Genomic DNA, 25,534 nt, shown 5'->3' on the forward strand with positions numbered 1-25,534 from the left:
TCTCATATGTGCTTTAACTGGAGGGCTCAAGGTAAGCCAGTGACCCCTTGATCAAGTCTGCAATATTGGGTTCAAGCCAGTAACCTAGGGCTTTATGCCAGCAACCTTTGGCCTCAAACTAGTGACCATGGGATCATGTTGATGATCCCACACTCAAGCTGGCAAGCCCATGCTCAAGCAGGCAAGCTTGTATTCAAGGAGGTAACCTCAGTGTTTCAAACCTGGGCCCTCAGCATCCCAGGTCAATGTTCTATTTACTATGCCACCACTGATAAGACAACCATCCCAGATTTAGTCCTTGAATTCTCAAGGTCGTCACACTGTCTGATACTAGCAGCCTCTTGGAAACTAAACTTTTGTCTTCAACAAGCATTACGTTTTAGTTGACAAGGCCTAACTAAATCAGCAGTTTCTCCCTCTACTTCATATTCAGATCTGTAAGAACCTCCCCAAGGTATTTGTGTTTTCACTGGCTTTGGCTCCAATATTGTTTTATAAAGAACCTTGGTTCCCATTCCTCCATTTCCCTTCACGAATGTTACTTTAAGACAGGCCTTTCCTCATTTCAGTAGGAGTCACATCATTAAATGTGTTCTAGAAACAAATTCTTATTCCAACTTTAAGCAGAAAATTAATTTATTTACAGGTTTGTTCTAGACTCAGTGGAGAGCCGGAAGAACCCACAATTAAATTAGGCAGAAGAAAGGCCAAACCACACCATGGAACCCATCTTATAATAACATGCTGCTGCCAACAGAAGCAATAAATGCCACAGCATGGAAGCCCTAGACAAGGTCACAGTCCCCAGATCACCTGTCCCAGGTCTCAGACTCACTGAGCAGACATCTGCCCAGCCTGGACTAAGTATCCTGTTTTCTCAGTCAGGTGAGGAATCTATCCTGGCACTCTCACCTGTGCATTCACCTCAACTGGCAGGACTCAAACCCAGCCATTCCCAAAACGACACCTGGCTCTGTCTCCAAATAGTCTGCTCCAAGCTCCTGGACCTCAGGAAGTCGAGAATCTTCTACTCAAGAACCATGAGGACAATAGTGCCTTTCCTGCTGTCACTGTTGCTCCTCTGGATCCTGAAATACCCTTGGAGTCCCAAGCTGCTGAGTGTGGAAGCAAGGGTTAGCTTTGGAGAAGAATGGAGGAGAGGTGATGAATGGGATGAAGGCAGAAAGGCCCCGGATGGTGCTAGACCTCCCAGTGTACAGTGGGAAAGGTTGTCTGAGGCTCTCAACTAACTCAACTCACAGAAGGATTCAGGGAGCCTCTGGACTAATTCTAAATCAAACCTCAAAGAATAACGATTTCTTAAATTTTTAGTATATAGGTGAACAAAACCAAGACCCAGAGAAACAAAGGGACCTTACCTAGGAACCCATGACAAAGTTCAAACACTAGATTTGCTTTCGGAGCTCCCCGTTGGCAAACAGTTTGTAGACTCACTGAATATAACATCTGCTATGCCTGACCTGTGTATCCTGTTTTCTCACAGTTGGGAGAGGAGCCATCCGGGCATACTCATTGGCCTGTGCATTTAACTCACCAGAAGAGGGCTCAAAGCCAGCCATTTCCAAAAATATAACTGGAACTCTCTCCAAGTAGTCTGCTCCAAGACACAGAGAAGCACAGTACCTTCCAATCAGACAAAATGAGCACAATGGTGCCTGTCCTGCTGTCTCTGCTGCTTGTTCTGTGTCCTGCATTCTCCCAGAAGACCCAAGATGGTGAGTTGGGAAGCAAGAGCTGGGTATGGAGAAGAACAGAAGAGAGGTAATGAAGGAGATAGGTGGGCAGAAAGAGGGCCCCAGATGAAGCCAAGATTCCCAGCGTACAGGAGGAATGGCTGTTTGAGGTTGTCAACTAACACAGATTATACACTTATAGAAGCATTTAGGGAGTCTCTGGGCTCATGCTAAATAAGGCCTTAAAGAATTACAACCAAAATTCTTATTAGACAAATGAACAAAACTAAGACTGGGACAAGTGAAGTGACCTGTCCTGGGTCATGCAGCCAGGACAGAGCAAAGCCCACACAGGTGGAACTTTTTGTTTCTCCCTCCTTTCAATGGCTGGACATACCTGTCTGACTCTCAGGGAGAAAGACAGCAACTCCATAGAACACTTGTAAAACATATTAACTGAAGGATACTTTTAGAAACAGACCAGGCCCTGGCCGGTTGGCTCAGTGGTAGAGCGTCGGCCTGGCATGCAGAAATCCTGGGTTTGATTCCCGGTACGGCACACTGGAGAAGCAACCATCTGCTTCTCCACACCTCCCCATCTCCTTCCTCTCTGTCTCTCTCTTCCCTTCCCGCAGCCAAGGCTCCATTGGAGCAAAGTTTGCCCGGGTGCTGAGGATGGCTCTGTGGGCTCTGCTGGAATGGTGCTGGAATGGCTCTGATTGCAGCAGAGCAATGCCCCAAGATGGGCAGAGCATCGCCCCCTGGTGGGCATGCCCGGTGGATCCCGGTGGGGCGCATGCAGGAGTCTGTCTGACTGTATCCTCGTTTCCAGCTTCGGAAAAATACAAAAAAATAAAAGAAAAGAAAAAAAAGAAACAGACCCATTCCCTCACTCCACAGTGAGATGCTACGACAGCAGGCCTGGGAGGCCAGCTGGAGCTCGGGCAGAACCAAAGTCGATTTTAGGACAGAGTATTGAGGATATTTTTAGTATACAATATTTCAGGATGAGGAATGTAAACACAACTGTGTAAGTTTAAAATTTATAACATTTTCTGACAAACTATTAAGAATATGTTTTATAACAATTGATCATATTTTGATTGTTAATAACATCCTACATTGTAGTAGAATTTAGTCAGCGTTCTCCCGACAGAAAACATGAATCTCATGCATATGCCAGAAAGAGAGGCTTATTTTAAGGATACAACTCAAAACCATTATACAGGCTGGGAAGTGTGAAATCTACAGGGTAGGTCAGCACACTGGAGACCAGAGAAGAGATTATGCTGCCATCTCGGGCCCAAAGGCAGGCTGGAGGCAGAGTTCCTGCTTCCTGTGGAGAACTCAGCCTCTTCTCTGTGGCCTTCAACTGATTAGTGGAGGCCCAGTCACATTACAGAGGGTAATCTGCTTCACTCAGCATCCACTGAGTAAAATGGTAATCACATGTATAAACTAATTAGTGAGAATAACTTCTGTACTGAAACTAGAAACCTGCTATATGGCCTAACATTAGTAACATCCATGAGAGTTAGATCAGGATTCCATTTCAAAATTAATTATGAAAATGCCCCACCCTCTACCCCTTCCTACCTCCCACTAAAGTGCAGGGACAGGCATGGCAATTCTGAGGTCCATTCTGGTCTTATTTTTTGTTGATCCATTCTAAGTCATAACCTGAGGTTTCTAGTCAATTTCTCTCTATAATATGCCTGTTGACTTGGTGGTGGGGAGAAGGCAGGTGTATAAAATGTCTGCCCAGAAAGAATGAAGATGAGTAAGTGTGAGCAAGATTGCTTGAAACAGCTGAGATCTTGGTTGAAATATTAAGCCGAGCCTGACCTGTGGTGGTGCAGTGGAAAAAGCCACAACCTTTAGTGCTGAGGTTGCTGGTTCCAAACCCCAGGCTTGCTTGGTCAAGGCACATACAAGGACCAACTATGAGTTGATGCTTCCCTCTTCTATCTCTCTCTAATAACAATAAAATCTTTACTTTCTAAGTTGAAAAAAGAGAATTAATCAGAAAGAAGTTCTTGTGAGAGGGGGCAGAGAAAGGTCTGAATCACAGCAGCAGGCAGAATCTAGGGGCAGGGCTCAAACTAGGGGAGGCAGGAGCCATCAAATTCACTGGAGGTTTGGGAAAAAAACAAAACAATGCATGGCATTCACATTTCTCAGTTGCAGTAGTCAATGCACGAGGGTGGGCAGGGGATGCTGGGAGGCAAGAAAGTATCCACGGGTATTCCACTATCCAGCAAGGAATGCTTATGAAATGCCTCAAGTTCTCTGCTCTGGAAGTTTCCTAATGAGGCAGGTAAAAGCTGAGAGCCCTGCTCATCCCTGACTACGGGGCTGGGGGGAGGTGTGAGCGAGAAACCAGCCCCTTTAGACTCTCAACCTCCATGCTGTGTCTCTCCACAGATCGTCCCTCTGTGTCAATCACCAGCCAGGTGGGCCCAGAAGGACACAGCACGTACCTCAAGTCCACGATCAAAGGCTTTTACCCAGAGCCAATTAGTATGTACTGGACTTGGGAAAGCAATGTAGTGGAGAATGAGTTGGAGAATGACAGTCTTCTCACTGAAAATGGCAATTACCTGTACTGGGTGGTGGTGGAAGTCCCCTTTTCTGAGAGACCCCGCTATTCCTGCCACGTGGAGCACAGCAGTCTGGCCCAGCCCCTCGTTGTCCCATGGAATGAGGGGCAGGAATCTGGAAACCAGTAGTCACCCTTTCACTGGGACATGACAAAGGAGAGCTCAGAATGACCATCACTGCCATCGGCAAGACCCGGAGAAGTTGTGAAGAGAACAGACAAGTGGTGCATTTGGAGACACAGGCTTGAATGCTGTTTGCTGAGCTGACTCACTGTTGTGTTTCACCTTACTGTTTCCCATAATCTAATCTGTGATATCTAATCAACACTAATCCTTGTTGGCAAACATAGTAAGTCAGATTATTAAACTTTAGATGCTATAAAATTGTCACTCGATTTTATCATTCATCCTGCCCCCAAGCATTTGAATCATTTTTAAATCTTGGTACCCACTGGAAGCAATGTTCACTGCCCGTCTTTTCCTGGGGTCCCTACTGTTGTGTGGCTTGACCACCTGGTGTCTTGAGTGTTGTTCAGGCACCCACTCCTGATGTCCCCTCTAGTTATGAGGCCATCGAACTCTGAAACTCTTATAAATCAATCTAAAGCCCCTTCTGTACCTCAGTTTCCCCAGAATCCTCTTACCCCCGTGAGAAACTGCCTTCTCCTCCAGCTACTCCACCTCTCCCACACCAAGCTGGCCTTTGTGTCCACACACAGCTATAGGCTATTTGAGAGGCTTCATCCCTCCAGGATGCACTCCTAGGGAGGCAAAATCATCTGATGTTCTTGGACTCACTCACTTAATTAGAAGTCTTTTTGACATGAGAAACTTGTATAATTTCATTTATTTATTTTTAATTGTATTTCTTGTGGTCAGTAGGTTTTTTAATTGAGTCTCCCACCACCATGCACATGTTTGTGCATGTAAAAATTACTCATACCTATAGAGAATTTTATACAGTTTATTTTAGACAAACTGATGACATATGCCACAGAGCAAGATCTCAAATGCTCTGGAGAATAACAATTTTGAAGATTCTTTTAGTCATCTGAAAATAAGAAAGGTGCCTGACCTGTGGTGGTATAGTCGATAGAGCATCAATTTTGGACACTGAGGTCTCCAGTTGGAAATCCTGAGGTCACTAGCTTGAGCATGGGATCATCCACATGATCCCATGGTCACTGGCTTGAAGCCCAAGGTCTCTGGCTTGAGCAAGGGGTCACTGGCTCAATTAGACCCCCACCCTCTGCAAAACACATATGGAGAGCAATCAATGAACAATTAAAGTGACAAAACTACGAGTTGATGCTTTTCATCTCTCTCCGTTCCTGTTCCTATCTCTCTCTCTCTATTCTGGCTAAAATAAAAAGAAAGAAAAAGAAAATAAGAAAGGAATGTAAGCAGGTGAGAGAAAGCCAGGCAGGGATTAGATTAAAGGATCATTAACAAGATTATGTGCTTCCTTGACAGTTAATATCCCCTTTGAAGGTTATTAATTCTGATATTTCGGAGGTGCGTTAACCTAGATGCATAAGAACAATGAACAAGGCTGGCTTATAATCTTTCACCAAAGAAGTTATAGGCATGGGGCATGACTGCTCACCATGACCTGCCCTGGGAGAAATTTATAAACAAGTCATCCTATGACATTACTTTCCATGAAATGACCCTCTTTTTTTTCATTCACAGTTTTTATTTTTGGTCATAAATCAACACAAAGGATGCATGGATGACCAAACTAGCTTGGATGGTGTGATCTCACAGTACTAGGAAGCTCAATCCTAGGAAGTCTCAGTGTTGAAGTTGTCTTGTTGACCACTGGATATGGGGTAACACTACAACCATGGACCTGAGTTGAGGTTGAATTCTTCCCAAAAGGGAAGGGCAGGTAAGTAGAAGGCAGTAAGGTCTTATGGCCTTCATTACAAAAACAAAATAAAACAAACCAAAACAAAATTCTGCATCGTTTCTATTCTGTGAACTTTCATGATATGAGATATGCCTTCTGTCTCATTTTTTCTGTATTTGGCATCCAGTATAACACTTACATAAGCCACAGAAAGAGTATTAATACTTATATTATACATGTTCAGTAATCATAAATAGTTGGACTATATAGAAAAACCCAACGGCAAGTACAACTATTAAAATGACTAATATCATTATCAAAGACGTAAAGATTACCAAACCAAGGCCCTGGCCAGTTGGCTCAGTGGTAGAGCACCAGCCTGGAGTGTGGATGTCCTGGGTTTGATTCCCAGTCAGGGCACACAGGAGAAGTGGCCATCTACTTCTTCACCCCATACTTCCCCCTTTCTCTCTTTCTCTCTAATCCTCTTGCAGCCAAAACTTGATTAGTTTGAGCACATTGCCCTGGACCCTGAGGATGGCTCTGTGCAGCCTCCGACATGGGCACTAAAAATGGCACAATTGCAAGCATGGCCCCAAACAGGCAGAGCAATGTCCCCAGACGGGGGTCGCCGGGTGGATCCAATCAGGGCACATGTCGGAGTCTGTCTCTCTATCTCCTGTCTTCTCAATTGGAAAAGAAGAAGAAAAGAAGGATAACTAAACCAAATAGACTGAGTTCAATATCAAAGAGTAGGCATAAAAGCCTTGTTGATGTCTAGGGATAGCTGTCTACCCCTGGTGCCCGCTGCCCATCCCCCAGCAGTCTTTGATGTCCATAAACAGGGATAGATGTCCACTTTTTAGTTAAGTGCCTGATAAGGTCCCTTCCAATGACACTGTCTTTTATTTGATATCCTTTCCAATGAACAAAATCTCCAGGTGGCAGTCAAATGATTTTTAATGTCATTGTCTCCTGAATGCTGACTGTGAAAGAAAGTGATTACCAACTTAATATTTTCTTGAAGTGACTCTATCAAACTTTGACAATAGTGTAAGATGTCTCCTTGTCAGAATGTCAGATGAGAAGTTTCCTCAACTAGGTCTGGCTTAAATGCACTGTGATGCATAAAAAACTGCAAAATCTTAAAAATGAGGAGGCAGGAAGCCGGGAAAAACCAAGTGGCTGTCTTGGGTTTCCATAGCACTGACTATTCATTTAATTATAACCATTGTTTATTTGCACAATATAAACTAGATGTTCACATCACTTTTTTGACAATGCTACCCATGAGTTTTCAAATCTTTTGAGGAATTCCAGGGGCCTTGCTGAAACACTACAGAGTTATTTCTACCTATATTACAATTTTTATTTTTATTTTTTGTAATTTTCTTAAGTAAGAAGCAGGGAGGCAAAGAGACAGACTCTCACATGTGCTTGGCCGGGATCCACCCAGCAAGCCAACTAAAGGGCAATGCTCTGCACAGCTGGGGCCATCTGCTCCATTGTAACTGGAGCCATTTTAGCGCCTGAGGCAGAGGCCATGGTGCCATCCTCAGCACCTGGGCCAACTTCCTCCAGTGGAGCATTGGCTATGATAGGGGAAGAAAGAGATAAAGAAGGGAGAGGGGGAAGAGTGGAGAAGCAGATGGTTGCTGCTCCTGTGTGCCCTGACAGGGAATCAACCCAGGACTTCCACACGCTGGGCCTACAATCTACTAGTGAGCCAACTGGCCAGGGTCATATATTAAAATTTTAACCCTTAAAACCTCAATGTGAATTGTAGCCTGAGGTGGCACAGTGAATAGAGCACCAACCTGGAACACGGAGGTCACCGTTTGGAAACCCTGGACCTACTTGGTCAAGGCAAATATAACAATTAACCAGTGAACAGCTACAATGAAGCAATTACATCTTGTAGCCACCCCCACCTCGTCTCTCTGTAAAATCAATAACTAAAGCCTTTCTAAAAAAATCCCAATGTCTAATGAAAAGTAAGAAGCCAAAAGCATACCTTAGCTTGAACGTTTTATAACCTTAAGAAACATTTTTCAAACATAAAAGCAAATTATCAACATAAACTTATTTTTGTAAAACCCAGGCAAAATGACATGTCTGTTCTACTTAATCAACAAACTTAAGCTAGATTACTAAGTAAGGATTAATCTTAGATCACATGAACTTGAATAAACATTTAGGTTAGTGCCTATAGTACTGCAAATTATAGAATATCCAATTCTTGTAAGCAAGCATTGTCTTTAAATCAATTTTAACAGAACTATCAGGAAGTAGAAAGGTATCTCACATATACAATATACATATATATAGATACATATACACAGACACAAAAAAGACCATTTAGCCATGAGAAAATCTCACTAGTTATATAAAAAACAATTAGATCTAACTTCTTCCTGGAGGTATTTACAATTTATAATTGTCTTTGACAAGTCAAATTGCAAATGACCTTTCTCCTTTTAAAATAAGGACAGCCATTTATTAATTCTTCAAAGAATTGGATTGACACCTAAATAACATCATAGGTGGATCTTTTTATCTAAATCTTCATCTTGAAGTTTCAAGAGATCAATTAAATTTGGTTTCCATTCATACTGCCTAGTTTTATACATGACTTTCTCTAATTGTGCATGCAAAAGACTAATTTAGAAGTAGCAAAGGATCCTCATGTTGGCCACTGTAGTTATGTTAGCAGTGCAAAAGAGGCACCAGGCATTAGTGATGAGTGGACTCAGGCCAGACCTCAGTTCAACAACCTCAGTACTTGAGTTCTAGACAAGAAAGAATTTAGAACCAAGACTCAAACCATATGAGAAAATTTATTTAGAAAGTCACAGAGTAGAAAACAAAGCCTTAGAATAAATGGGCTCAAGAAAAAAGTTTCAGAAGCAAAAGAAGGGCCCTTGGAGCTTAGGAGAAAGAGAGAGGCAAGGAAAACACCCAGGAGGAAGGGGGAGGGGGAGAGCAGGCATGTTTTCTAGAGACCTGGGTCCTCCATCCTGAGGGCTTTAATCTGAGGTGTCAGGGGATGACCTCAGTAGAATACTCATCAGCTTCCTCAGTGTGTTTCCTCAGGGTTGTGGTCTCCACTGATTGGTCAGCACTGGAAGAAGGGGTCATCAGTCATTGCAGCTGATCCTGATGTCCATGGCATCTCTCCCAGTAGCGTAGTGATGAGGTTGGGGGGGAAGGACAAGGTGTTTATCATGCCTAGATCTCCCCTCGCAGAGGGGCGCCAAATGGTCTCCAAGACAAACAAGAAAAGCCTAGTAGAAGGGGAGAAAGGTGCAAATAAAGTCTCGTGCCCCGAGCACCAGTTATGTTCGCTACGCCACTGATCTCTCCTTCTAGTTTTGCTGCTTTTCTGGGCCTGGAACTGAAACACAGGTGAGGACTAGCTGTCATCTCCAGGTGTTAATGTCAATGGAAAAGTTTGTGCAAGGACTCATAGTTGTGCCCATTACTAGGAACCTGGGGCTCTCTGCCCTGGTGACCCTCTGCACCTGGCCTATCATTCTTACTCTGCTCATGCCTGTCTAACTGCCTGCTACACTTACAAATGGGAGGCTGACAGTGCTGGTCCTTGTTGACCTGGAAGGCACAATTTCCCATGTTTATTTTGAGATCTGTAGAGTCTGAACTCACTTCTAGGGGATAACATAACCTACATGCACGTCTCCAGATGAGCCTAATGCAGTGATATCCCTGTAGGGCTGATCTATGCCCTAGAGAAAATCTATTTTCAGGCATCTAAGAGTACTCGAAGAAGGGTGGGGAAACTTGCCAGATGCCACCAAAATCAATACTCTAATGCATGGGACCCTCTTTTAAGGTGCTCCTGCTCCAGGGTGCCCTGCCCCTCTTCCCTGGATTCCCACTGGATTCCAAGATCACTTGTTACTGTATTGAACAACAGCACCCTTCTCCACCACTCCAGATTCAGGATCTGAACAACTATAATGACCTCACTGGAGATTCCAGTAGGGGATGCAAGAGTCCTCTCTCTTTCCAAGCAAAAGAAAGTTTAAGCTCTTATTTAATCAGCAAAAACTTTGTTCAGACCCTCAGCAAGGAATACAATTAAGAAGACAAAATTAAAGCAGCAACCCATTTTTTTCTTTCCCTGTGTTACTACAATCCTTATTCACCTCAAGGATCCTCTAAAACCAGCTCAGATAAAATCATGGCCTGCTGCTTAAGGCCAGGAGGCCCAGAATTTTGAGAAAAACTCAAGATCCCCCAATGCAAAATGGGAAGCCTGTGGGTACAATGGGCCCTTGATTGTACCTCGCACTGGGTCCAGGTCTGCAGGGAGGTCTTATGTGGGCTTTTTCAGAATCCCACTGACTCTGTCAAGTAAATGTCAATATAAGAAATGTCTAGCCTGACCAGGCCATGGCGCAGTGGATAGAGCATTGGACTGGGATGCAGAGGATCCAGGTTCAAGACCCTGAGGTCGCCAGCTTGAGCATGGGCTCATCTGGTTTGAGCAAAGCTAACCAGCTTGGACCCAAAGCCGCTGGCTCGTTACTCGGTCTGTTGAAGGCTCACGGTCAAGGCACATATGATAAAGCAATCAATGAACAACTAAGGTGTGGCACGCAATGGGCAATGAAAAACTAATGATTGATGCTTCTCATCTGTGCATCTCTTTGTTTCTGTCTGTCTGTCCCTATCTATACCTCTCTCTGACTCTCTGTAAAAAAGAAAAAGAAAAGTCTAAACCTTTAGGAAACCCATATAAGATATATTTGAGCCAAACTGATGAAATATGCCAGAAGCAAAATCTCAAAAGCTCCACAAAATAACAGGTTTGCGGCTTTTCTTATGCATTTGAAATTAAGGAGGAATGGTGAGGAGCATTACATGAGGGAGAGAAAGTAAGACAGGGATTGGCTTATAGAATAGTTAACAAGACTTTGTGCTCTTTTGGGAGTTAATACCCCCTTCCAGGGATATTACTTCTGATATTTCAAAGGTGTGTTAACCTGGATGTACAGGAACAATAATAAACCAGGCTGTAACTGAAGAATGTATGGGTCTGGGGCATTGCAACCTACCGTGCCTACTTAGGAATTTTTTTCACATGATTACACCCAAAACAGATTACAGCTCTCAAGCCTGACTTTTTATTAACCCTCAACAGCATAAGACAGTTCTTTTCCATCTTGTGTGTGACAAGATCTTCCTACACCTTTTATCTTTTTTTTTTTTTTTTTGAATTTTTCTGAAGTTGGAAACAGGGAGGCAGTCAGACAGACTCTTGCATGCGCCCAACCAAGATCTACCCAGCATGCCCACCAGGGGGCGATGCTCTGCCCATCTGGGGTGTTGCTCTGTTGCAACCAGAGCCATTCTAGCGCCTGAGGCAGAGGCCATAGAGCCATTCCCAGCACCCAGGCCAACTTTGCTCCAAAGGAGCCTAGGGTGTGGGAGGGGAAGAGAGAGACAGAGAGGAAGGAGAGGGGGAGGAGTGCAGAAGCAGATGGGCGCTTCTGCTGTGTGCCCTGGACGGGAATCGAACCAGGTACTCCAGCACATCAGGCCAACACTCTACCACAGAGCCAACTGGCCAGGGCCCACCTTTCATCTTAGTAGCCCTCACATTCCATATTATTCCAGAGTCCCCTTTAAGCACAGCTACTTAAGGAAATTATTCCCGACCTTCAAAATTCTGAGCTGACTCTCTTTTAAGTCATGAAATCCAGATTCTCTCCCATTGGGCAAAATAATGACCTGCCTGAATGAACAGCAGGAAGACTACAAGGGAAAATATTCAATACCAGAGGCAATAATGCAGTGATAGATCACTAATTTAAAAATGTCAATTTAAAATTAAAAAAAATAAAAAGCACGTGACCAAAAAAATCTCAGATCAATGAAGAAACCCAAAGTCCATATGAATATGCCAGGGTCCAGGCAGACTGGAATATGAGATCCCACCCCCACCCCCATGACATGAGTGATGGGGCCCAAGTGGACAAGAGGGAGGAAACCTGAGAAAACTTGAGGTCAGGTCGGATGTAGGGAGGCTGGGGGGGGGAGCAAAGAGGTACTCAACACACCCAGAGAAATTTCCTAGGGAGATTCAGATTGCAGAGGAGGAGTGAAAGGCTCGGGGGTTGCTTGGCAAGAAGTGGTAGAAAGTGTTCATGAGGAGGTGGATAGGGGACAACTGAGAAGGGGTCACAGGGCTCAGGTGACCCGAGGGTGGGGCTTGGCTACAGGCACCAACAAGTCACATCAGGGAAAATGAAGGAGTCCTTGTAAGGTCGCCTCTGCCCAGCCAACAGTCATCACCAACAGCTTCCTCTGGCAGGCACACCAAGTTCAAGTGCAATTTCAGGACACCACAGGAGGGCCTCCTTGTCACAGATTATCTTCTTCTTAACAATTCCTCAGTCACTTTAGGATAGCATGGGGCTCTGTATCAAGGAACCCCTCTGTAAAGAGCCCATCACAGCACAGAAACACTGTGTTTCCATGTCACTGGCTTCCTCTTTATTCTGTTTTATATAATGCATGAAAAATTATCTTGATGCTGAGGTCACCAGTTTGAAACACTGGCTTGCCTGGTCAAGGCACATATGAGAGTTGATGCTTCCTGCTCCTTCCTTTCTTTCTCTCTCTCTCTCTCATTCTCTCTCCCTCTCTTCTCTCTAAAATGAATAAATAAAATGGTTTAAAATATTATCTTGTAAGAAAAAAGTGAATGAATAAATAATTTCTAAAAATTAAAAAAAAATAAAATTTGTCTTAGCAAGGGAGTAGATGGCACCAAAGGTTAAGAACTACTGAACTAGCCTGACCAGGTGGTGGTGCAGTGGATAGAGCATTGGACTGGGATGTAGAGGACCCAGGTTTGAGACCCCAAGGTTGCCAGCTTGAGTGCAGGCTCAACTGGTTTGAGCAAAGCTCACCATCTTGGACCCAAGGGCGCTGGCTTGAGCAAGGGGTTACTCAGTCTGCTGAAGGCCCACGGTCAAGGCACATATGAGAAAGCAATCCATGAACAACTAAGGTGTCGCAACAAAAAACTGATGATTGATGCCTCTCATCTCTCTTCATTCCTGTCTGTCTATCCCTCTTTCTGATTCTCTCTCTCTCTCTATGTAAAAAAAAAAACAAAAAAAAAAAACTATTGAACTAGAGTAAGGATATACGCAGAAAATACAGGCTGTGAGGGAAAAGATGTAACAACAGAATGTGCCTCATTCATTAAAATATATAGGATGTAGGCCCTGGCCGGTTGGCTCAGTGGTAGAGCATCGGCCTGGTGTGCAAGAGTCCCAGGTTCAATTCCCAACCAAGGCACACAGGAGAAACGCCCATCTGCTTCTCCAACCCTCCCCCTCTTCTTCCTCTCTGTCTCTCTCTTCCCTTCCTGCAGCCGAAGCTCCATTGGAGCAAAGATAGCCCGGATGCTGAGGATGGCTCTGTGGCCTCTTCCTCGGGCGCTAAAATGGCTCTGGATGCAACAGAGCGATGCCCCAGATGGGCAGAGCATCGCCCCCTGGCGGGCATGCCGGGTGGATCCCGGTTGGGCGCATGCAAGAGTCTGTCTGACTGCCTCCCCGTTTCCAGCTTCGAAAAAATTCAAAAAAAAAAAAAAAAAAAAAAAAAAAAAAAAAATATATATATATATATATATATACACATATATGATACTCATTGGATTAAGGGGGTGCCTCCAGAATTTGACTTCTATATCCGTTCTGAATATATACTACACCACCTGCCCAATCCCTCAATCTTCTCACTGAACTCTATTTCCGCTAAGTTGGAAATAGACTCTCAGATAGGTCTGGTGCTGTCCCTTTGGGTCTTTGTTCATTTACCCATTGATCTATTTTTGTAAGTGTTTATTCATTGTCTTCTTTCTGCCAGGAAACGGACTATTGCTAGAAACAGAGAAATGAACATGGCACACACCAGCCCTGTTCTTATAAAGTTTGCCCTTTAGGTGACAACAGAAATTTTATCCCTGTTTACATTTCTTCTGAAGCCTTTCACAATGTCATTTCACACTTGACTTCCTTCTCTAACAAAGCTCTTGTCCACACTCATCCTAATACAATTGTATAAGATAGGTAGGAGTGTCTTGGTCAGAGTTGGTTATTGATTTTTTTAGGTTTTTGTATATAAGTTATGAAAGCTCATTTTTTGTTCTTAGGTTTTAATCATTAGGCATTATTAAGTTTCATCTGTTTTATCCTCACAACTAGAAAAGACAAAATATTCTTTCTGCACCATCATAGGAATTGCCTGGTGTTCAGACTCTGCTTGAGCCAATAATTTCTGCTTTTAATTTTGTTTTTTTCCTTAATCTTTCCAGCACTTGTAGACTTAACTATCAAAGAATGTTTTTTTAAGAGAGAGAGAGAAAGATAGAGATGAGAAGCATCAGCTCATAGCTATGGCACCTTAGTTGTTCACTGATTGCTTCTCATATGTGCCTTGACTGGAGGGATCAAGGTGAGCCAGTGACCCCTTTCTCAAGCCAGCAACATTGGGTTCAAACCAGTAACCTTGGGCTTTAAGCCAACAACCATTGAGCCCAAATTAGTGACCATGGGATCATGTTGATGATCCCAAACTCAAGCTGGCAAGCCCATGCTCAAGCAGGCAACTTGCATTCAAGACAGTAACCTCAGTGTTTCAAACCTGGGTCCTCAGCATCCCAGGTCAAGGCTCTATGCACTATGCCAACACTGATCAGACAACCATCCCAGATTTAGTCCTTGAATGCTCAAGCCCTTCACACTGTCTGATGGTAGCAGCCTCAGGGAAACTAAACTTTTGCCTTCAACGAGCATTACGTTTAGTTGACAAGGCATAACTAAATCAGCTGTTTCTCCCTCCACTGCATATCCAGGTCTGTAAGAACCTCCCCAAGATATTTGTGTTTTCACTGGCTTTAGCTCCAATATGGTCCTGTAACCAAACCTGGTTCCCATCCCTCCATTTCCCTTCGCGAATGCTGCTTTAAGACAGTCCTTATCCCATTTCAGTACCAGTCACATCATTAAATGTGTTGTAGAAACAAATTCTTATTCCAACTTTAAGCAGAAAATTAATTTATTTACAGGTTTGTTCTAGAATCAGTGGAGAGCTTGAAGAACCCACACTCAAATTAGGCAGAAGAAAGATAAGCCAAACTACACCATGGAACCCGTCCTATAATAACATGCTGCTGCCAACAGAAGTAATAAATGCCACAGCATGGAAGCACTAGACAAGGTCACAGTCCCCAGAATACCTGTCCCAGGTCTCAGACTCAGTAAGCAGACATCTTCCCAGCCTGGACTAAGTATCCTGTTTTCTCAGTCAGGTGAGGAGCCCATCCTGGCACTCTCACATGTGTATTCACCTCACCTGGCAGGGCTCAAACCCAGCCAATCCCAAAATGACACCTGGCTCTGTCTCCAAATAGTCTGCTCCAAGCTCCTGGACCTCAGGAAGACAAGAATCTTCTAGTCAAGAACCATGAGGACAATAGTGCATTTCCTGCTGTCCCTGCTGCTCCTCTGGATCCTGAAGTACCCTTGGAACCCAAGCTGCTGAGTGTGGAAGCAAGGGCTAGCTTTGGAGAAGAATGGAGAAGAGATGATCAATGGGATGACGGGAGAAAGGCCCCTGATGGAGCTGGAACTCCCAGTGTACAGTGGGAAAGGCTGTCTGAGGATCTCAAGTAACTCAGCTCACACTCTTCCAGAAGGATTCAATAAGCCTCTGGACTTATTCTAAATCAGACCTCAAAGAATAATGATTTAAAAAAATTTTAGTATACAGATGAACAAAACCAAGACCCAGAGAAAGAAATAAAGTGACCTTACCTAGGGTCACATTCCCAGGACAGAATAAGAATCACACATGTGGAATTTTTGTTCCTTCTCTTTTTCCAGTGAATGGATGTACCTGTCAGACCCCCAGGAAAAGAGACAGCAACTCCAAGGGGAAAGTGTGAAGGCAGGTGACCTGGAAGGATGATTCCTGAAGGACACCCATGCCCTCACCCCACAGGCTCTGACAGTGGGCCTGGAAGGCAAGTATCTGGGAAAGCAGCCCATGGGGAGCTTGGGAAGAACCAGTCAATTCTAAGACAGAGAATGAGGCCCTTTTTCGGGGTGAGAGGCAAACAAAATTTAAGGATGAAGAAATATAAGCTAAATTGTGCAAGTTTCTCATTCATTACATACACAAACTGTCAAAATATAAGTTTTATAACAATTGATAACATTAATCACATCTACTCCTAATTCTCCGATCTCTACCCCCTAAGCTGAGCTCCTGAAGGAATTCATCCCCAGCCTTCTGAATGCTGAGCCAACTCTCTTATCTTTCTCAAAGTCTTAATTTAAGGACTATACTTTTTTATTTTGATACTTCGATTTCAAAATCAAAGTTGAGAAACATCGCCCCCTGGTGGGCAGAGCACCGCCTCCTGATGGGCGTGCCGGGTGGATCCCGGTCGGGCGCATGCCAGAGTCTGTCTGACTGTCTCTCCCGGTTTCTAGCTTTGGAAAAAAAAAAAAGCTGAGAAACACTTCTTTAAGTGAAATCCACATTCCCCTTCCTTGGGGCAGAATAATGTCCTGTCTGAACATAAGGAGGCCTGCAGGGAAGAAAAATTCAAATAGTTAAAAGGCAACAATGTACAATTAATGTTTCAAAATATTATGACACTATGAAAGAAATTTTTAAAATCACCGGAGAAAAATCTCAGATCAATGAGAAAACCCAGAATCCAAGTTAGTGGCCAGGGCCAGTAAAGATTGGAATGTTGGATCGTACCCAGCCCATGAGAGGAATGAGGGGCCCATCCGGATGAGAGGGAGGAAAGCTCAGAAGACCTGAGTCCTGGCCAGGTTAGGACAGGAGGAGAAGGCACAGAGAACACCCCCCACAGAGGGATTCTGATTTCAGAGGAGGTGCGAAGACCGAATAATTGGCCAAGAAAAGGTAGAAAGATTGTTGCTGACCAGGAGGGCAGAGGCAGCTAAGAGGGGAGGATCACAAGGCCTTGACAGGAAAGCGACCTGAATTTGGGATTGGGCCATAGGCATCGACTAGTCACATCAGAGAGGAGGCAGGGGTCTGGAGAACCAAATGTGGGTCCATCCTCGGTCACTTTCTGCCCACCCAACTAAAATCACCTACAGCTTCCTCTGCAGGCAGGACCACCTACCACTGTAACTTCAGGAAGCCCCACGCCAGGAGGACTTCATTGTCACAAATTATCTCCTTCTTCACAATTCCTCAGTCAGTCACTTTAAAATAGCATCCTGCTCTGTTTGGGGGGTGGAGGGGCTGCCAACAGTCCAATGGTCCACAGGGACACGTGAAAAGACCTGAATTTCCATAGGACTGGCTTCCTCTGTATCTGCCATGTTTTAATTTATGCATTCAAAATTCTCTTGAGTCTGACCAGGCGGTGGCGCAGCGGATAGAGCGTCAGACTAGAATGCGGAGGACCCAGGTTCGAGATCCCAGGGAAGCTAGCTTGAGCACGGGCTCATCTGGTTTGAGCAAGGCTCACCACCTTGAGCCCAAGGTTGCTGCCTTGAGCAAGAGGTCACTCACTCTGCTGTAGGCCCCTGGTCAAGGCACATATGAGAAAGCAATCAATGAACAACTAAGGTGCCACAACAAAAAATTGATGCTTCTCATCTCTCTCTCTTCCAGTCTGTCTGTCCGTCTCTGACTCTCTCTGTCACAAAAAAAAAAAGAAAACCATACAAAATTATCTTGGAAAAATATAAATGAGTAAATAGTTTCTAAAAAATATTTAAATAAAATTTATCTTGAGAATAGCTGTCAAGGATGTAGATGTACAGAAGGCTAAGTACTGATGACCCTTAGAGGAATGGGGTATGCGGAGATGACAGGCCGTGAGGGAAAACGCACAGTAGTGAAATGTGCCTCATTCATCGGAGAGCGAGATACTCATTGAATGAGGGTCCTATAGATTCTACCTCCAACTTCCTTTTGATTCTATCACTCCACCTCTCTTCCCCTCAGTCTTCTATCTAAACCCTGTTGCTATCAAATTGTCCTCAGTGACCTTTCGAGAGGTCAGGCATTGTCTCTTTTTCATTTTTGCTCCTTTATACATTCAACTATTTTTATAAGTGTTTACTGTCTCTATTTGACCAGGCTGTGGTGCAGTGAATAGAATGTCACCCGGGGACACTGAGGGTCCATGTTCAAAACGTCAAGGTCAACAGCTTGAGTGCAGGCTCATCTGGTGTGAGTACAAGCTCATCAGCTAGAGCATGGGGTCACCGGCTTGAGCGTGGGATTATAAACATGACCCCATGATCTCTCTGGCATGAGCCCAAAGTCCCTGGCTTGAGCCCAAGGTCATTGGCTTGAGCAAGGGGTCACTGGCTCATCGGTAGTTCCTCCACCCCCTGGTCAAGGCACATATAAGAAAGCAATCAATGAACAACTAAAGTGAAGTAACTATGAGTTGATGCTTCTCATCTCTCTCCCTTCTTGTCTGTCTGCCCCTCTCTCTCCTCATTTGTCTCTCTCATTAAAATAAATAAAGATTTTAAAAAATGTTTACTGTCTGCTTTTAAACCAGGCACTAGGCTAAGTATAAGGGACAGAAAAATGAACATGACAAATACCATCACTACTCCTTAGAAAAATTTTCCCTGATGCCAGAAGAAATTCTATACCTGTTCGATATCCTGCCCAAGCTCAACATCTCATGAAGCCTTTCTTGATGCTATTCCACACTTTGGTTTGTTCTCCAGACCTCTTGTCCCCCACTGTAAGTAACAATTGTACAAGATTTGTAGGAATGTCTTGGTCACACTTGACTATTAGACGTTTTAGGCTTTTGTGAATGAGTTATGAAACCTTGTTTTAATCATTAGGCACTATTACGTTTACATCTGTTTTGTCCTTGGAACTAGAAGAGTCAAAAGAATTCTTCTGCTACATGAGAAATGACCTGTTTTTCAGGTTGTGCTTTGAATTGATAATTTTTGCTTTTGAGTTAACTGTGTATTTCTTTAGGCTTTTCAGCACTTATGGACTCCACTATTCCAAACTTTTTTCTTGAATTCCTCAAGTCCATCACACTGTCCTATGGTAGGAGCCCCTTGGGAACTAAAAATTTGCCATCACTGAGCATTTTATTCTAGTTGACCAAAATAGATGATTCAGGCAGCTGTTTGACCCTCCACTGTTTATCACACCTGCAGGACTGTGCCCAACAAGGGGGTTTTAATGGCCTTTAGCTCCAATCTGGCCACTTAACCAAGTTTGGTTCCCTTTCCTCCATTTCTCTGAGTGACTGTTGCCTAAAAACATCCTGCTCAATTTCAGTAGCAGTCACATCATTAGTTGATGGAAAAGATCCCTATTCTGACTTTAAGCAGAAAATGCATTTATTTACCAGCTATTTCTCAGAATCATTGGTGACACCCAAATTAGGCATGAGAAGCACAGGTCCAACCACACCATAGAACCACTCCTATAAGCACTTGCTGCTGCCAACAGGGGGACAAATGTGTGGACCCATGACAAAGTCCAAACACCAGATTGCCTATCAGAGCTCGCCACTGGCAAAACGTCTATAGACTCACTGATTACAACATCCGCCCAGCCTGGCCTGTGTATCCTGTTTTCTCACAGTTGGGAGAGGAGCCCATCCTGGCACTCTCATTGGCCTGTGCATTTACCTCACCAGGGAAGGGCTCAAAGCCAGCCATTCCCAAAAATATAACTGGCACTGTCTCCAAGTAGTCTGCTCCAGAGCACAGTACCTTCCACTCAGACAAAATGAGCACAACGGTGCCTGTCCTGCTGTCTCTACTGCTTGTTCTGGGTCCTGCATTCTCCCAGAAGACCCAAGATGGTGAGTTGGGAAGCAAGGGCTGGGTATGGAGAAGAACAGAGAGAGGTAATGAAGGAGATAGGTGGGGAGAGGGCCCCAGATGAAGCCAAGATTCCCATTGTACAGGAGGAATGGCTGTTTGAGGTTGTCAACTAACTCTGATTATACACTTGTAGAAGCATTTAGGGAGCCTCTGGACTCATGCTAAATAAGGTCTTAAAAAATTAGAACCTAAAATTCTTATTAGACAAATAAACAAAACTAAGACCCGGACAAGTGACATGACCTGTCCTGAGTCATGCAGCCAGGACAGAGCAAGGCCCACACAGGTGGAACTTTTTGTTTCTCCCTCCTTTCAATGGCTGGACATACCTGTCTGACTCTCAGGGAGAAAGACGCAACTCCATAGAGCACTTATAAAACATATTAACTGGAGGATGCTTTAGAAACAAACCCATTCCCTCACTCCACAGTGAGATGCTATGACAGTGGGTCTGGGAGGCCAGCTGGAGCTCGGGCAGAACCAGTTGATTTTAGGACAGAGTATTGAGGACTTTTTTAGTATACACAATTTTAGCAGGAAGGAATGTGAGCACAACTGTGTATGTTTAAAATTTATAACGTTTTCTGACACACTATTAAGAATATGTTTTATAACAATTGATCATATTTTGATTGTTAATCACATCCTACACTGTAGTAGAATTTAGTCAGCGTTCTCCCGACAGAAAGCATGAATCTCATGCATATGCCAGAAAGAGAGGTTTATTTTAAGGATTCAACTCAAAACCATTGTGGAGGCTTGGAAGTGTGAAATCTACAGGGTAGGTCAGCACACTGGAGACCAGAGAAGAGATTACGCTGCCATCTCGGGCCCAAAGGCAGTCTGCAGGCAGAGTTCCTGCTTCCTGTGGAGAACTCAGCCTCTTCTCTGTGGCCTTCAGCTGATTAGTGGAGGCCCAGTCACATTACAGAGGGTAATCTGCTTCACTCAGCATCCACTGAGTAAAGTGGTAATCACATGTATAAACTAATTAGTGAGAATAACTTCAGTACTGAAACTAGAAACCTGCTATATGGCCTAACATTAGAAACATCCATGAGAGTTAGATCAGGATTCCATTTTGAAATTAATCATGAAAATGCCCCACCCTCTACTACTTCCTACCTCCCACAAAAGTGCAGGGACAGGCATGGTAATTCTGAGGTCCATTCTGGTCTTACCTTTTGCTGACCTTTTACATTCTAAGTCATTACCTGAGGTTTCTAGTCAATTTCTCTCTACGATATCCCTCTTGGCTTGGCAGTGGGGAGGATGCAGGTGTATAAAATGTCTGCCCAGAAAGGATGAAGATGAGTAAGTGTGAGTAGGATTGCTTGAAACAGCGGAGACCTTGGTTGAAATATTAAGTCGAGCCTGACCTGTAGTGGTGCAGTGGAAAAACCCACATTTAGTGCTGAGGTTGCTGGTTCAACACCCCAGGCTTGCCTGCTCAAGGCACATACGAGGAGAACTATAAGTTGATGCTTCCCTCTCCTTCTATCTCTCTCTAATAACAATATAATCTTTATTTTTTTTAAGTTGGAAAGAGAGAATTAATCAGAAAGAAGTTCTTGTGAGAGGGGCAGAGAAAGGTCTGAATCACAGCAGCAGGCAGAATCTAGGGACAGGGCTCAGACTAGGGGAGGCAGGAGCCATCAAGCCCACTGGAGGTTTGGGAAAAAACAAAACAATGCATGTCATTCACATTTCTCAGTTGCAGTAGTCAATGCCCGAGGGTGGGCAGGGGGTGCTGGGAGGCAAAAAATTAGCCACGGGTATTCCACTATCCAGCAAGGAAGGCTCATGAAATGCCTCAAGTTCCCTGATCTGGAAGTTTCCTTGGTGAGGCAGGTAAAAGCTGAGAGCTCTGCTCATCCCTGACTCCAGGGTTGGGGGGAGACATGAGCAGGGAACCAGCCCCTTCAAACCCTCAACCTCCATACTGTGTCTCTTTACAGATCCTCTCTCTGTGTCAATCACCAGCCAGGTGGGCCCAGGAGGACACAGCACGTACATCAAATGCAAGACCAGCAACTTCTACCCACGGTCAATTAGTATGTACTGGACTCGGGGAAGCAATGTAGTGGAGACTGAGTTGGAGAATGACAGTCTTCTCACTGAAAATGGCAATTACCAGTCCTGGGTGGTGGTGGAAGTTCCCTCTTCGGACAGAGGCGACTACTACTGCCACGTGGAACACAGCAGCCTGGCCCAGCCCCTCGTCGTCCCATGGAATGAGGGGAGGAATCTGGAGACCAGTAGTCACCCTTTCACTGGGGCATGACAGAGGAGAGCTCAGAATGTCCATCACCGCCATCGGCAAGTCCCGGAGAAGCTGTGAAGAGAACAGACAGGTGGTGCATTTGGAGACACAGGCTTGAATGCTGGTCGCTGAGCTGACTCACTGTTGTGTTTCCCCTTAGTGTTTCCCATGATCTAATCTGTGATATCTAATCAACACTAATCACCTTGCTTGGCAAACATACTAAGTCAGATTATTAAAGTTTAGATGCTATAGAAATGTCACTCGATTTTTTCATTCATCCTGCCCCAGGCATTTGAATCATTTTAAAATCTTGGTACCCACTGGAAGGAATATTCACTGCCCATCTTTTCCTGGGGTCCCCACTGTTGTGTGGCATGACCACCTGGTATCTTGAGTGTTGTTCAGGCACCCACTCCTGATGTCCCCTCTAGTTATGAGGCCATGGAACTCTGCGACTCCTTTAATTCAATCTGAAGCCTCTTCTGTACCTCAGTTTCCCCAGCATTCCCTTACTCCCATGAGACACTGCCTTCTCCTCCAGCTACTCCAGCTCTCCCACACCAAGCTGTCCTTCGGGTCCACACACAGCTATAGGCTATTTGAGAGGCTTCATCCCTCCAGGATGCACTCCCAGGGAGGCAAAAATCATCTGATGTTCTTGGACTCACCCAAATTCATTTTACTGGAATTTTTTTTTGACATGAACAACTTGTATAATTTTATTTATTTATTTTTAATTGAATTTCTGTGGTCAGTAGGTTTTTTAATTGAGTCTCTCACCACCATACACAGGTTTGTCCATATAAAAACTATTCAGACCTATAGAGATTTTTATAACCATTTATTTTACACAAACTGATGACATATACCACAGAGCAAGATATCAAATGCTCTGGAGAATAACAGTTTTGCAGATTCTTTTATTCATCTGAAAATAAGAAAGGTGCCTGATTTGGGGTGGTACAGTGGATAGAGCATCAATTTTGGACACTGAGGTCCCTGGTTGGAAACCCTGAGGTCACTAGCTTGAGCATGGGATCATCCATATGATCCCATGGTCACTGGCTTGAAGCCCAAGGTCTCTGTCTTGAGCAAGGGTTCATTGACTCAATTAGACACCCACCCCCCATCAAAACACATATGGAGAGCAATCAATGAACAATTAAAGTGATGAAACTATGAGGTGATGCTTCTCATCTCTCTCCGTTCCTGATCCTCCCTCTCTCTCTCTCTCTCTCTTTTCTTGCTATAATAAAAAGAAATAAAAAGAAAATAAGAAAGGAATGTAAGCAGGTGAGAGAAAGCAAGGCAGGGATTAGATTAAAGAATCATTAACAAGATTATGTGCTTTCTTGAGAGTTAATATCCCCTTTGAAGGTTATTACTTCTGATATTTTGGAGGTGTGTTAACCTAGATCAGCGGTTTTCAACCTTTCTAATGCTGTGACCCCGCAATACAGTTCCTCATGTTGCGGTGACCGCAAACCAAAAATAATTTTGGTGGCTACTTCATAACTGTAATTTTGCTACAGTTATGATTCGGAATGTAAATACCTGATATGCGTTATGTATTCTCATTGCCTCTCCGCCTCCTAGGCTTCTGTCCTCCGGTGCTTGCTGCACCTGCCCGCTGATGATGTCAGCAAGCACCCGGGCACACGTAATGTGCTGCTATGGATGAGCAGCCACGATGCTATGGACTGTGGAGCGTCCTCCTCCCCACCCCCGCTTCTCCCGCCCCTTAGGTCCCAGGACGAATGATGCAATCACGTCTGCGCATGACCGCAGGCATTCAGTTTGGAATGCACGTCCATAACGTCTGTGTTTAAGCTGAATAACACTGCTGCAGACGGTGGCACGGCTTCTCAGCGGCTAAAGCTATCGGAAATATGTATTTTTCCGATGGCTTTAGGCGAGCCCTGTGTTTCGGTCATTTGACCCTCACCAGGGTCGTGACCCACAGGTTAAGAACCACTGATGCATAAGAACAATGGACAAGGCTGGCTTATAACCTTTCACCAAAGAAGTTATAGGCATGGGGCATGACTACCCACCATGACCTGCCCTGTGAGGAATTTATAAACAGGTCATCCTATGACATTACTTTCCATGGAACCCCACCCTTTTTTTTATTCACAGTTTTCATTTTTGGTCATAAATCAACACAAAGGATGCATGGATGACCAAACTTGCTTGGATGGTGTGATCTCACAGTACTAGGAAGCTCAATCCTAAGAAGTCTCAGTGTTGAAGTTGTCTTGTTGACCATTGGGTCTGGAGTAAAACTACAACCGTGGACCTGAGTTGGGGTTGAATTTTTCCCAAAAGGGAAGGGCAGGAAAGTGGAAGGCAGTCAGGTCTTATGGCCTTCATTACAAAAACAAAACAAAACAAACAAAAACAAAATTCTGCATCGTTTCTATTCTGTGAACTAACATGATATGAGCTCTGCCTTCTGTCTCATTTTTTCTGTATTTGGCATCCAGTATAACACTTACATAAGCCACAGAAAGACTATTAATACTTGTATTATACATGTTCAGTAACCATAAATAGTTGGACTATATAGAAAAACCGAAGGGCAAGTACAACTATTACAATGACTAATATCATTATCAGAGAGGTAAAGATAACCAAACCAAGGCCCTGGCCAGTTGGCTCAGTGGTAGAGCACCGGCCTGGAGTGTGGATGTTCTGAGTTTGATTCCCGGTCAGGGCACATAGGAGAAGCGGCCATCTGCTTCTACACCCCTTCCCTTCCCCCTTTCTCTCTCTCTCTCTTACCCTCCTACAGCCAAGACTTGATTAGTTTGAGCACATTGCCCCGGTCCCTGAGGATGGCTCTGTGCAGCCTCTGCCTCAGGCACTAAAAATGGCTCAGTTGCAAGCATGGCCCCAAATGGGCAGAGCAATGTCCCCAGACAAGGGTCACCGGGTAGATCCCAATCAGGGCACATGTTGAAATTTGTCTCTCTATCTCTTCTCCTCTCACTTGGAAAAGAAGAAGGAAAGAAGGATAACTAAACCAAATAGACTGAGTTCAATATCAAAAAGTAGGCATAAAAGCCTTGTTGATGTCTAGGGATAGCTGTCTACCCCTGGTGCCATCAGCTTCCCATCCCCCAGCAGTCTTTGATGTCCATAAACAGGGATAGATGTCCACTTTTTAGTTAAGTGCCTGATAAGGTCCCTTCCAATAAGACAGTCTT

The 25,534-nt window shown here is 44.3% G+C and overlaps 2 protein-coding genes across 3 annotated transcripts; both read left to right on the forward strand.

The window, feature by feature from the left end:
* The first annotated feature begins 1,550 nt into the window (after positions 1–1,550).
* LOC136334302 (zinc-alpha-2-glycoprotein-like) lies at positions 1,551–15,317 on the forward strand. 2 transcript variants are annotated; one of them, XR_010731136.1, is made up of 2 exons: positions 1,551–1,736; positions 15,253–15,317. XR_010731136.1 is itself a non-coding variant. In XM_066274333.1 (2 exons), the coding sequence occupies exons 1-2, from the start codon at positions 1,661–1,663 to the stop codon at positions 4,421–4,423; spliced, it is 381 nt and encodes a 126-aa protein (XP_066130430.1). In that variant the 5' UTR covers positions 1,551–1,660; the 3' UTR covers positions 4,424–4,601. The 2 variants fall into 2 exon arrangements, 1 of the variants encoding a protein (XP_066130430.1); XM_066274333.1 differs by lacking the exon at positions 15,253–15,317 and adding an exon at positions 4,119–4,601.
* A 4,572-nt stretch (positions 15,318–19,889) lies between these two features.
* On the forward strand, positions 19,890–22,585 carry LOC136334299 (zinc-alpha-2-glycoprotein-like). Its single transcript, XM_066274330.1, has 2 exons — positions 19,890–20,037; positions 22,018–22,585. Exons 1-2 carry the CDS (start codon positions 19,962–19,964, stop codon positions 22,341–22,343), a joined length of 402 nt encoding a protein of 133 aa, XP_066130427.1. The 5' UTR covers positions 19,890–19,961; the 3' UTR covers positions 22,344–22,585.
* The last annotated feature ends 2,949 nt before the right edge of the window (positions 22,586–25,534 follow it).

This window comes from Saccopteryx bilineata, chromosome 4 (genome assembly GCF_036850765.1).
Source record: "Saccopteryx bilineata isolate mSacBil1 chromosome 4, mSacBil1_pri_phased_curated, whole genome shotgun sequence".
In the NCBI taxonomy this organism is placed as follows: domain Eukaryota; kingdom Metazoa; phylum Chordata; class Mammalia; order Chiroptera; family Emballonuridae; genus Saccopteryx; species Saccopteryx bilineata.

Coding starts and splice junctions, on each gene's coding strand:
- LOC136334302 (XM_066274333.1), top strand. CDS start 1,661: ATGAGCACAATGGTGCCTGTCCTGCTGTCTCTGCTGCTTGTTCTGTGT. Junction 1,737..4,118: donor CTCCCAGAAGACCCAAGATG/GTGAGTTGGGAA, acceptor GTCTCTCCACAG/ATCGTCCCTCTGTGTCAATC.
- LOC136334299 (XM_066274330.1), top strand. CDS start 19,962: ATGAGCACAACGGTGCCTGTCCTGCTGTCTCTACTGCTTGTTCTGGGT. Junction 20,038..22,017: donor CTCCCAGAAGACCCAAGATG/GTGAGTTGGGAA, acceptor GTCTCTTTACAG/ATCCTCTCTCTGTGTCAATC.